The 12999-nt window shown below is 35.7% G+C and overlaps 1 protein-coding gene across 1 annotated transcript in view; it reads right to left on the bottom strand.

Annotated features, from left to right (window-relative positions):
* LOC131067323 (uncharacterized) overlaps positions 1-12999 on the bottom strand; it is a 70318-nt gene that overhangs the window by 56591 nt on the left and 728 nt on the right. Inside the window, exons 2-5 of the mRNA XM_058002287.2 lie at positions 2728-2789; positions 2572-2639; positions 525-646; positions 55-160 (exon numbers count right to left, since the gene is read on the bottom strand). Of these exons, the coding sequence (XP_057858270.1) occupies positions 55-160; positions 525-646; positions 2572-2639; positions 2728-2789 (358 nt within the window). The remainder of the gene's footprint in view (positions 1-54; positions 161-524; positions 647-2571; positions 2640-2727; positions 2790-12999) is intronic.

The raw sequence follows: 12999 nt of genomic DNA, 5'->3' as shown, positions 1-12999 counted from the left end.
AAAGAGGCATAAGGAATCTGAACAAGTAACAATTAAAAATCACAGAACTCTTACAAGATGGTAGACCCAGGAACAGTAGAAAGCCACAGAGTGAAATCAGCTCCACAAACAGCATTAGTGACTTGTGTTACAAGACATCGAACTGGTGAACTCTCCACCTCTAAATATAATAAATTATACAAAATCAGAAAGACCTCAATTGCTTTGAATTGGTTTAAAATAATGAGTAATTCAGGCAAGCATGCAAGATAGGCAATAGAACAAACCATGGATGCATCTATGATAGCCAATGTGACAACTCAAACTATATCTCATATATAAAATTTAAACATGTAACTAAAGTTCCATAAATAAGATGAATTTTTCCAGCCATATAATGCCTGCTTTCAAAGAAAGGACTTTAGCAGACATGAGGGAGAGAGGAAGGAAAAACAATTGTGTATAAATCAAATGTCGAATTTTCAAAATAAGATAATCTATAGTTAAGATAATATTAAAAGAAACCAAATGATTTTTCAACTCACCATTTTTTGTAGATCCTGTACCTAACTGCCCATGCTTATTCCAGCCAAATGTAAATGAACTCTCATCCGCTGCCACAACAACTGTATGATGTTTTCCACCTCCAGCTTTTACTATTTTAAGGCTACATCCACAAGCATTGTTATAGCTAGTTAGCACCAATCATATTCAAAAAAAAATTCCCAAAAAGCAGCAATATGAAAAAATATTAACCGATAAGATTAGACTCTTTTCACACATGCACCAATTAGAAGTTTTGTAATTTTAGAATGGCATTCCTTCAATAGAAAGAGTCATTTCCTAACTGTTAAAATTCAAACAGAATACATAGGGCAATTCTGTTCGGTCATAACTCCATTCCAAAGTAAGTAATATGACCACTGAAAAAAAAACAATTTGATAAGAATTTATCGTTAACCCAAAATGCCATTTTTGAACTATCAGACTCTCTCTCTCTCTCTCTCTAAAACAATTTGATAAGAATTTATCCTTAACCCAAAATGCTACTCTCCCTCTCTCTAAAACAATTTGATAAGAATTTATCCTTAACCCAAAATGCTACTCTCCCTCTCTCTAAAACAATTTGATAAGAATTTATCCTTAACCCACAATACTATTCTCTCTCTCTCTCTCTCTCTCTCTCTCTCTCTCTCTCTCTCTAAAACAATTTGATAAGAATTTATCCTTAACCCAAAATGCTATTCTCTCTCTCTAAAACTATTTGATAAGAATTTATCCTTAAACCAAAATGCTATTTTTGAACTATTAGACTCTCTCTCTCTCTCTAAAACAATTTGATAAGAATTTATCCTTAACCTAAAATGCTATTTTTGAACTCTCTCTCTCTCTTCATGCTCCTGCCTAACAATCAGGGGCAGCAGAAAGTTTGTTCAGAATCTCTAAAACTATATATGTTTTAGCTGAAACTTCAAAATCATTGGCAGCAGATAGAATTTATCCTTAACCCAAAATGCTATTTTTGTTCTCTCTCTCTCTCTCTCTCTAGCTAAAACTTCATGCTCCTGCCTAACAATCAGGGGCAGCAGAAAGCTTGTTTAGAATCTCTAAAACTATATATGTTTTAGCTGAAACTTCAAGCTCGTGTCCACCAATCATTGGCAGCATCAAGTTTGTTTCAGAATGTCGAGAACATATTTCACTCCCATGTATCAGCTGCCTGCAAAATTATTCCTGTTCAATCTTAAAATTAGTCTCCATACACTTATTATCAGGATTTCAAAGAACTAACCATCAATGGTAGAACCTCGCAAGATACATATATTTTTGCCCCTCTTTCTTTAAACTAATTGAATGTGGATCCCATATGATTGAAAATGACTCTTTAACCAAAAAAAATCAAACAAATATGATTGTCTGCGTTAACTCCCAACTAAGAAAATCCAGTATAATTCAAATTCAACAACAATCAACACATTCTTGAAAATAAACAGGGTGAGCACCTAGAAACAGTCAAAAATCATTGAAAAGCAGTCGCAATTGGAAAATGCTCAAGTGTATTCGCAGTGAATAAAAGACATTGATATGAGGATGATCAAGGAGTGAGAACAGAATATCAAATAACTGGATTTTGTTCTTAGCTGGGACTCCATTTGAAAAATTCCCCGAGGTATTAGAGATTGGGCCCTCTCAAAGTGACCTCCCTTTGTTTAGAATGCAATGTGCTTCCCATCACTACTACCACTTGGACTGATTCTCTTCATTGTCATTTAAATTTTAAGTTATTAACTAAAGTTAAGAGGGCCTGTATAACAGCCCCAAACACTCAATTTCCAAAACCAATCAAATTCACCCATGTTAAATAGCTGCTTACATTTTATGGATCCTCCAAGACATTTGCAGTGCTTACACATGAATGTGATATAAGAAAGTGATTGTTTCTACTGCAGTAAGGGTTTACGACGAGAATAATTAAACAGGCAAGAGAACATAAAACATATATTTTCATTATTGCAAACAGAACAAATTTCTGGCATCAATTGATGTATTTATGAGAGACAGTAACAACAAGTTACAATATCCAAAACTTACTTTGATAATCCTGATACCAGAGTTGGCTTGTCGCGTTGTACAAGGTCTCCATGTCCCAGTTGTCCCTTCTGCAAACATAAACATGTAATGATTATACCCAGAAGTTTCAAATACTCTCACACAAGAAATGGAGTACCAAATCCAAAACCAACTTACATCATTACGACCCCAAGTATAGCAACGCCCTTCCACATCCAATGCGACACAGTGATTTGATGCTGAATCCATAGACAATAGTATAAAGCTAACATCAAATATTTTGAAATTCAAATGTAAGTAGTCATACAACTCAGTGATAGGATTCAACAAAAGTTGGAAAGCCATCAAAAAAATTCCAAAGCCAAGCTTCTTCTTTCAGATATTCTAATCAAGTGTACCTGACCCATTTAGGCAACAACCAAAGAAACTAACATGTAGACTGAACAGCGCCAAAGCATGAAGAATATACTTCCATGGCAATAGGTATTTTTCAGCATTTTCATTACTATTTTGATGCTTGATGAAGACAATCACATAAGGGTTGTCACAAGTGCCAACACAAACCATTGTAACTCCAATTAAACTTTTCTATCTGTAGTTCCTAAGAAGAGATGCAACCAGTTTTGATGTATCTAACACATTACCTTTTGTGATATAGTCTACAAAATCAGTTTGTCATTAGAGCTAACAATAAACACCATTTTATCAGTGAATCCCTCAGAACAAGGTAGATTATTAAAATCTGAGATCAAATAATCTCTCTTAGTTGGAAATGTGAAAGGTTATGATATTCAATTAAATCTATCCAAAAAACTTGATAAGGTCATTAACAGTGCCTTTTCCAAGTCCCTTAGGTTCAAGTTCCACAAGAATGTTCTTGATTGAATATAAAGCCATTAAAAATAATTTGAAAACTCATTGCAAATAGATCGTACTAAAACTCTTCGGACTTCAAATGTGCCAAGACCAAAACAAGATTTGGGAAGAACAATTTCAAAAACTCAATTAAACAGCAAGACATAGGTGGAGATCCCCACTACCATGACATCTTCAGATAATTCTTGACAAATTGAAATACCTGCTGCTGTTTAATAGGTTAAAAAATTCCAACTCCTGAACTTATTTCTTTTGTATTTGCCTATGACTCCAAAAATAGACAAGCACAATTCTGATTTTGTCAGTACCTCTTTTACTCTTATAGTTTCTCCCTTCTTTGTATATCCATTTAAATAGGGAGGATGTATTCCACCATTCACAACCATAATGTTAAATTCCATACAAAATTTTATCAGAGTTAAAAATAAAAAATGGCTAAGCAGAGGACAGTGGGGTCAGATAAATGCACTCTTGATCACAGACAATGACTAAAAGCCACACATTTCTGTCATGCGCCCAACCCATATGAACACAACAATGTCCACTTCAATTGAACTCACCATATATAACTTTCTTAATTCTTATCTATATTGACCCATTAAAGTCAACAGCTTTCAAACATTTCCCATCAGGATCACTCCAACCCACTAATTGCACAGATCACAAACCATACCACAACTTTACATTCTATGCCAACACCACTCGTAGATGCACATTAAGTCAAACTTAGGCATCATTTAAATAATCGGTGGTATGAGCATGTCCCAAACTTTACCATATTAAAATCAGCTGGTCAAACCAGATTTCACTACATACTGCCATTGTTTAGCAGAATGCATATATGCATTGTATCAATTGCAATTTTGCACCATACAGCACACTAGAAAAGCATTCCAGCTATTTAAGAAATGGTATCATGGATAGACAGTTTCACCTAACATTTTTCATCCATTATCCTATTTGCACAATGCTTCCCAGCTTCATAGGAAATTCAATTAATAGAATAAATACAAAGCTTCATATGCAATGCATCTACCCATTATATAATTAGAACCATGCTATAATTGCAAATAATATGATGGATAAACAGTTCGTTCCTGCAAGTTATAAAGATCATAGAGCTACAATAGGTGCAAGCAATGCGTCAGATAAACAGTTTGCAAATGATTTCAGCTAAACTGCATTTACCCATTACATTATTTGTACTCAGTTCCAGCAACTTACGAAGTCCATTTAGCTTAAAAAGGGGCAAGAAATATGATAGCCAAACAATTTCAGTTGACTGTGAAAATGCATTTTGTACTCAGTTCCAGCAAATTACAAAGTACATTTAGCTACAAAAGGTGCAAGAAATATGATAGCCAAACAATTTCAGTTACCTGTGAAAATGCATTCATGTAAACTGTATTTACCCATTACATTATTTGAATTGTTCTCAAGGTTCACAATGCAAACAATGTGATGGATAAACAATTTAAGATGGTGATGCATGCATATTTCTGCTAGAATATGCCATCAATTATAGTGCAAATAAAATGATGAACAAACTACCTAATGAGTATATGGTTCAAAACAGTAATCAATAAAATCATCCCCCCTCCAAACAGCTGGATTAAACTATATTTTAATGATGCCTCAAAAAGCAATCCAGGATGAGTAGGTCTAGGTTCCCTTCTTTGGGTTCAAAACTAGAAGCTTTTAACAGCATCCTCTTCTTTTCTCTCTCATACTATTGCCATTGAAGCACAATTTTGGGCCCTCTACAAAAGGCCTACAACCAGCTAAGTCTCAAGAAAGATAAATTTTACAAAATAGCTTCATGAAATTTCTATTAAAACCTTGGTGAATCCACCATTGAGAAGCACGGTATCCTAGGCAATTCTTGTCAAATTGGAAATCAGAATTTAGAGTGGATGGCAAAAAAAAATTTGCAATTCTGTCATGCCCCCAAATTGATACCCCAAATCGGCAACTCACATTCCTTGATCAGCAGATCCAATCGTAGAAATTGTCTTACTACAGTAAGACTTCAGATTTCTTGTTCCTAACATGGACCTAAGCAAGAGTGGCAGATCGTGATTATGACGGTAGGCAGACTGTGGTCATTATGGTGAGCAAGATCGTGATTTCCTTATGCATGCAGATTGTGATTTCCTCATGCATCACCTCCTTCTCTTTTCCTAACAGCAATCTCCTCTAACTGATTAAGATTAATTAAACTAAACAAGGAGGGGCGGTTTGATACTGAAAGGATGCGAGTATCCAATAGACACTCCATCTCATTAGTCACATCCCTAAAGAGAAGTCACCACCCTACAAGCCAAATGGAGTGGTATAAAGGGAACATGCCAGCATCCAAGAAAGGATGTCGAAGGATTCAGATCTGACATTTCTTTAGATATTAATGCTCATGCAGTCCGTCTGGTAATTGCAATTTGGTATGAATTCTCTGTGCAAACATAATAAGTGTGTGTGTGTGTGTATGTATGTATGTATGTATATGTATCTATACTATGTATGTATATGTAGGTGTGTGTGTGTATGCATATCTACATATGTGTGCGTGTGTAGATATGCATACACACACACACACACACAGGCACTATATATATATATATGAGTATATGTCCGTATGTGTATATGTACATATGTGTGTATGTACATATGTGTGTATGTACGTACGCGTGTATGTACGTAGGTGTATGTGTGCGTATATGTATATGTGTATGTGTACGTATGTGTATGTGTATGTGTATGTGTACGTGTATGTGTATGTGTACGTGTATGTGTATGTGTATGTGTATGTGTATGTATGTATTTATGTATTTATGTATATTTCTGCAAATTCATGATTAACAATATACTGCTGATATGAATGCTCATATGTGTCATAATAAATATAAATCTGGCTAGTGATATTCTGCAGTTAATTTATTTCATGTAAAATGTATACCTTCATATGTTCTGAATGTTTCCAGCCATAATAGAGGAAGTGAGGATTACAAGTAGGGGAACGGTGTTGGTGTCATCTTCAAGGTACGCTACTTCATGGTATAAGACCGGGGAGTCCCATGGGGCCAACGGGGTACAAAGGGTACTGCCTTTGGGCTTAGAAAGGATGGACTTCCAGAGCACCCTATTGTGAATGCTCCTCATGCTCTCTATCATGGTAAATGAGTGCATTAAAAATGTTTGATCATGGTAAGTCAGAGTAGCCGGAAACTCCTTTGTCCCTCCCTGGGCACGTGTATCCCCGTATCCGTTCCCGTATCTGAAACGGATATGTATCCGATACAGCCCGGATACACATTGAATATTGTACCCGCGTGTGCACAAAAAACCTTGATTTCCAATCATGCTAGATATTGTGTGATCTGATTGTTTTAAAATTTGACGTAAATCTTCCTAAATTTAATTTTAAAAAACTTCATTCATGCATTTTTTTCAAAAAAATTGGTATAAAAAAAATGTACACCAAATGAGAAAGACAAATGAAATGTTTTTCTATTTCAGTGACCCATTTTTTGGGTTATCTTCCAATGCAACTCTACTAGTTTTGCATATTGTAAAATGTTAAATCAACTTATCATTATTTATGTAGCAATTATGTGACTATATTGCTTTTGAAGTAATGAAGATCTCTTCGAATAACTTAGAAAGTTGTGTTAAATATGTGTATGTGTTTTTTATGAATGACATATCCAGCTATATCCATATTGGGGGTCTTAAAAAATGGTTGTATCCATATCCGTATCCGATACTGTATTTGTATCCGTATCCGCTTCCATGCAACTTTGTGGGAAGTAGGATAGAAGTGGCAAGATTGAGGGGAACGGTTATAGGGCACCTCACTAGGTACTCCACCTCATATGGATGGCACAAGCCACATGAGGCTAAGGGGGATAGTGCTCCACTCTTGGGCCTAGGGTAGAGGATCTCTAGGGCACTCTATCGAGTCACCCTTGGGCCTAGGGTTGAGTCTTCTCAAACAGATTTAAGCAAACTTGTGATTAGATCTATACTTCTAACATATACTTGCTACTTTCTAATTAAAGAGATCTATTTTATGAATTAGGGTGATGAATAATTCCTAACTTGTTTGCAGGGTCTCTATCAAAGTGAAAGGTATCTCTAACCCTACCTTGTCTCAATTCAAAATTGTGATCTAGGGCAAAATTTGGATATTTATAATTTGGGGACATTACAAATTAAAACACTAAATTTTCCCGTCGAGCTACAATTTGTATGGCAATTAAGCTTCTAATTTCCTATCAATATATTTTGCAAACTAATATATTAAAATGGCAAGAAGTGTAGTATATATTTAAAAAAGTTTTAAAAAAACCAAATAAATTGGGGCAATTATGAACCAAATTATTACAAACAAGGGTACAACATGTGTCTATCACAATATTACAAGACCCGGACTTGCCTCAGACTCGGCAAGCTGATTTTGGACTCGGATCGAGACTCAGCACCCAGACTTGGCAAATTGAAAAACCCAAGAAATTCAAAGATTTTTAAGGATTTAAAACTTGTTTCATGCACCCTCGATTAAACTTGTTTCATGCACCCTCGATTAAACTCTGAGACTCTGCTAGCCTTTGTCAAACTCAGTGAGTCCGAGTCTCAAGGCTCGTAGACTCTACAAGACTACCTTGCCCCAAGAATTGGCAAGACTCAACGATTATGGCAAATTCTTGTAAATATGGTCTATCCTAAACAATTGAAATTTTTGAGGCAACACATTTTGTCTAGATTAGGAAAATCCATTTAATAGAAAAGAACACTTGTGAAGAACCTAAAAATAGCCAAATTTGGAGGATAGAAATGTCAAAAATAGACAAATAATAATCAAAAATCACTTTAAAATCCTCAATCTCAAGGCATCAGCAATCTAATCATTGAAAGAGATTCTTAGTTGGTCATCAACACCCCCACCAAATAGGTAACTACAAATTGGAACCTCCTATACATGCTCCCTCAAACTCTAGAGCTGCTGCAGTACTTCACAAACACTTTATTCTTACATTGTTTTTGAGAGGCGAGTCATGCAATTCATTCCTTAGCCAATGCAGGAACTGATATTGGGATTTTCACAAAAATTGAAGGCACACTTCCCTTTGATTAAGAGGGAGACTCAAAAAATCTACCATTGGATTTCCTTGAAGCTGCCAACTCCACATAACCCTACACTTTAGAAATTCACTTCCCCTACCATACATCATTTTGTTCCCTTCTGATGGCCACCATCCTTTTTTGTTATAAGAGAAACTTAAAGAGTTATCAATTACTATGATTTCTTAGATAAGCTTGCAAGCTTTACATATATCTAAATCTTCAACAACATTGATGGGATGCTCAATACACTAGGTTGTATATTTTTCCCACGCCAAAGATTGCACTAACTAGAGGCAACAAAATATTTATTGCCGTCCCCTTTCTCTCCTTTCTCCAATCCCCTTGGCACTAGCATGCAAGCTCTAACATCATCACACACAACATGGGCACAAGTTGTGTCATCATATGCCTAATGCCATCACACATGACTTAGCACACCTTTGCACAACTTGGCAACCATTGTACAAGTCAACAATCCTTCATGTGGCCTGCATATAAGGTGATTCAAAAATAAACCATTAGGGAGCTCAACTATCAAACAATTGAAAGGTCAAGTAATTTAAGACATGAATAGTTCCAATTTTTCATCATATTTTGTAACCATTATGTATATGTGGACATTCGATTCTTCATGTTGGAGGCTGAATAACTAAATAGTATAAGTTAAACCAATTTGACATGTTTACTCCATTCTTGTCACAAGAATTCAAATCCTAGCCTTGGAATTGTGACTTCCAAATTATATCCTATCCATTTATGTTTGAGAAGAAGTAGCACACTATTGCTAAAAAACCTTTTGATTTCCTTCAATTGTGCATTGGATTACTTTGATTCTTGTTTTCTTGTGCATAATCTATAAGCCTATCTTTCACTAAGATTGATTTGTTCCTCAAACCTCTTGGGATCTTAACCATTAGTATCAGAGCATTGTCTAGCACATGCATGCACAAATGAGCACATGTCAACATAAGGAAGGTTGCCTAGTTGATTCAATTTCTAAGCATCCAAACAAATATCACAACAAGATAAAATGGTCAATGCATAGAAGTGAACACTAAAGATGTCTCTAGACATTCAAAAGATTATTAACAACACTCTCAAGACACAGTTCCAAGAAAACTTCAAACAATTCCACAACCTTGTGTCTCAACTTATATCAATGTTTCCATGTTCAACAAACATGCATGTTCCCATGCAAACCCAAAACCCTTACAAAGTGCAAGGCAATCTAAATATTCCTATCTTTGAAGGAAGGATTGATGCCACACTGTTCGACAAATGATTCAACAATTAGAAGCATATTTATTTATTAGCAATTTCAATGACACAAAAAATGTCCCTTCTACAACATTGAAGATGTCCATTTCAATGTCCCACGAAATGGAAACACTTAATGCATGATATGGAAGGGATGACTATTTGATTTGAACTTAGAATTTCTCTATTGGGCCTTTGCAACAAGAAGAATACTCCCTCATTTGCTACAAGGATGACTACATGAGGTTCTAGTAATTGCTTCAGCAAAGTAGAAAATTGTAGAGAAATAAACATCACAATTCCATTCCTACTATAGGCATTTCATGAGAACACCCCAAAGCAACACAAAGTGCTAAGATACATAAGTGGGTCATAAACTCGTATTCACTCTACAATAGGGTTCCTAACTTAAGCGCAATTAAGTAAGCATTTCACAACACTTCCAATATTGAAGCCAAGGCTAAGCTCAAACAAAAGCTTTCCTTGTACACAAACAACCCAACACAGGATTCAACTCCAAGATCCTTTGCACAAAAGCAAAATCCCCATGCACAAAAAAATCAAAAGTCAAAATCATCTACACCCAACGCCAAGGCATCCACATCATGCACACCAAGTAAGGCCAAGGATAAGAAGGAACAAGGTGATAAATGGTGCCATTACCATCATACCAATTCCCACAAAACATTGAATGTTAAACACAATAGTCTCCAATTGTGCAAGCCACATCAAATGTCTCATGCAAATGAAGGATATTGATTGAAGAGGCACAATGTTTGAACACTAGCATCATGGTAATTGACATGTCAAAGGCGCACAAGTGTCTCTTCACAAAAAGTGGGGTCAGTGATGTCATATTGACAACAGCAACCAAGACAATGCAATGATGCAAGATGCACTCAAGCGCCCATGTATTTCCATTGAGGTGAGCCTCAGACCCTACTCTCTAAGATGGGGTGCAACAAGTTAAGGTCATTCAAGTAAAATGCCAACGAACTTTTAAGTATGTCGTTAAATCCATGTGAGACACTACTGCTTGTGGCATCGCACCATTAAAGGTCAATAACATACTACATGGGAGGCCATGTGTGTGTGACAAAGATGGTGTCTATCACACAAAGCTACAAAGTGGAAGTACATGTGGTCAACCCCTACTTCAACTTTCATGAATCTTCACTGAAGATCAATGTGACCTTGATCCTTGCCAAATAACGTTGCAAGATCATTTCCCAATTCCCACACAAAAGTATGTACTTCTAATGGACCACCTAAAGGCACCTATGCAAATAAGCAAGCATGCATCAACAACATACAAGGAGGCACAAACACCAACATAGCAATAGCAACTTTAAAAACAAAAGAATGCAAATGAAAATCATGAAGAAAAACAAACAAGTTCGACATGAAACATATATGTAAAAGAAGCTACAACACACCACTACATGAGGTGTAGAAGCATTGGTTCTTCTATAATAGAACCCTTGATTTAATTCCAAGAAATGGGATAAAACATTGAAACTGGAATAATGTATCCAACTTGCTGGGTACAACTTTATCCAAATGGATGAGGCCAAATGTGAGTTTAGTAGATATAGTAAAGAAAATTAATAAAGCCATGAAGTTAGGCATAATAGAAGTAACAACACAATATCTAAGGGGCAAGTATACAACACAATATCAAATAAAATAAAAAGTAGTAAATCTGATTTAAAAATAACGAGTTGTGGTGTAATGGTGTACCCTTAAAGAGAGTGACCCAATTTTGAATCACAATGAAGCAACTCATACTTCAAAGTACTAAGTTATTGGGTTCGCCCTTAGACCCCCCTGGTACTGGTCCTGGTTCAAACGGGTTCGTGGTTCGGGTCCGGTTCGGACTGGGTTCGACCAGGGTTCGAAAAACCCAGAGGTGGTTCGTCCTTGGTCGAACCCAGGGGGCTGGGAGGCCCAAAAAAGCAAATTATATGCAAAATTTAAATTTTTTTTGAATTCCACCTACTAAAAAGTGAAACTTATATCCTAAAAGTGACTTCTAAAACATTATATTCACTCATTTCACCTCATTTGTGTTGCAAACATATGTTTTATGAGAGCAGGTTGAAGAAAGGGTGAACATAATTTGGCTTCCAAGATCAAAGAGGAGTTAAAGACTGATGTTTGTTTTGTTGTTTATATGATGCTATGTGACATGCAAATTTTTAATTCATGCTTATAGGCTTCACAAATATCAATATATATATATATAAAGAATTTACGTGTTTTTGTACTAACAAACCCAAACGAACCCAAACCCCTTTTCAAAATTTTGTCGTACCGGCATACCGGGTTCTTTGAACCCGAACCCATGCCCGAACCCAAACAAGCAACCTAGTCAAAGTACATAACAAGCCAAGTGGCCCTTAGACTATTTTTAAAATTGAATGGTTCAAAAGAGCCCACTAGAAATCAAGACTTCCTAAGTACATAGGCCCCACAGCAAACAAAGAAATAAGATTGGAATTGTGTCCCAGTCAAATTTGGCAGCATGGAGATCCCCTAAACCTTGGCTCTTGGCTTAAGGAGGTCAATTATCCATAGCTATGATGCTATAGTGTTCTAATCTGGCATTGCAGGATGCTAATCCTCCGATAACAAAGTGCATACCAAGCAAACAATAACTCTTTCAGGACTGGGACATGTTCCAGGATTATAAACTGAGTGGTGAAAATAAGTACAGTCTAGAGAGTTTTGCTGTAATGCTCTAAAAATGCATTCCTAAATTGAGTGACCCAATTTTGAATCATCAGGCTTCAGGAAAGACGTATCTCAAGCCTTCAGTAACCAATCTAAAACCCAATCATAATAATAATAATAATAATAAGTAGAATGTTCTCACATTACAATCCTCCGGGAACTAGTAAAATGTCATACTAAGCTTCTCCAGGAACAAATCTAAATCTAAATATCATAATAGTAAAATAGTTTTAAAAGTCAATAAAACATTGTAATATTTAGATGCCCATGGGAACCAACCTAATAATAATAAAGTTAAATAAAAATGCTGTTATAATAGGCGCCATAGTTAGTTACCAAATACAGTGGACACTGTGCATATCCAATATACTTTTCCATATTTGTTATTTAATTTGTACAAAAGCTCGTATTTAGTGTGTTTTTAGTATTCTTTAGTTATACATTTTAATATTTTTTTCTGTA

This window comes from Cryptomeria japonica, chromosome 5 (assembly GCF_030272615.1).
Source record: "Cryptomeria japonica chromosome 5, Sugi_1.0, whole genome shotgun sequence".
Classification (NCBI taxonomy): domain Eukaryota; kingdom Viridiplantae; phylum Streptophyta; class Pinopsida; order Cupressales; family Cupressaceae; genus Cryptomeria; species Cryptomeria japonica.
The sequence above is the reverse complement of the archived record's forward strand: the minus strand, read 5'-3'. Positions and strand labels throughout refer to the sequence as shown.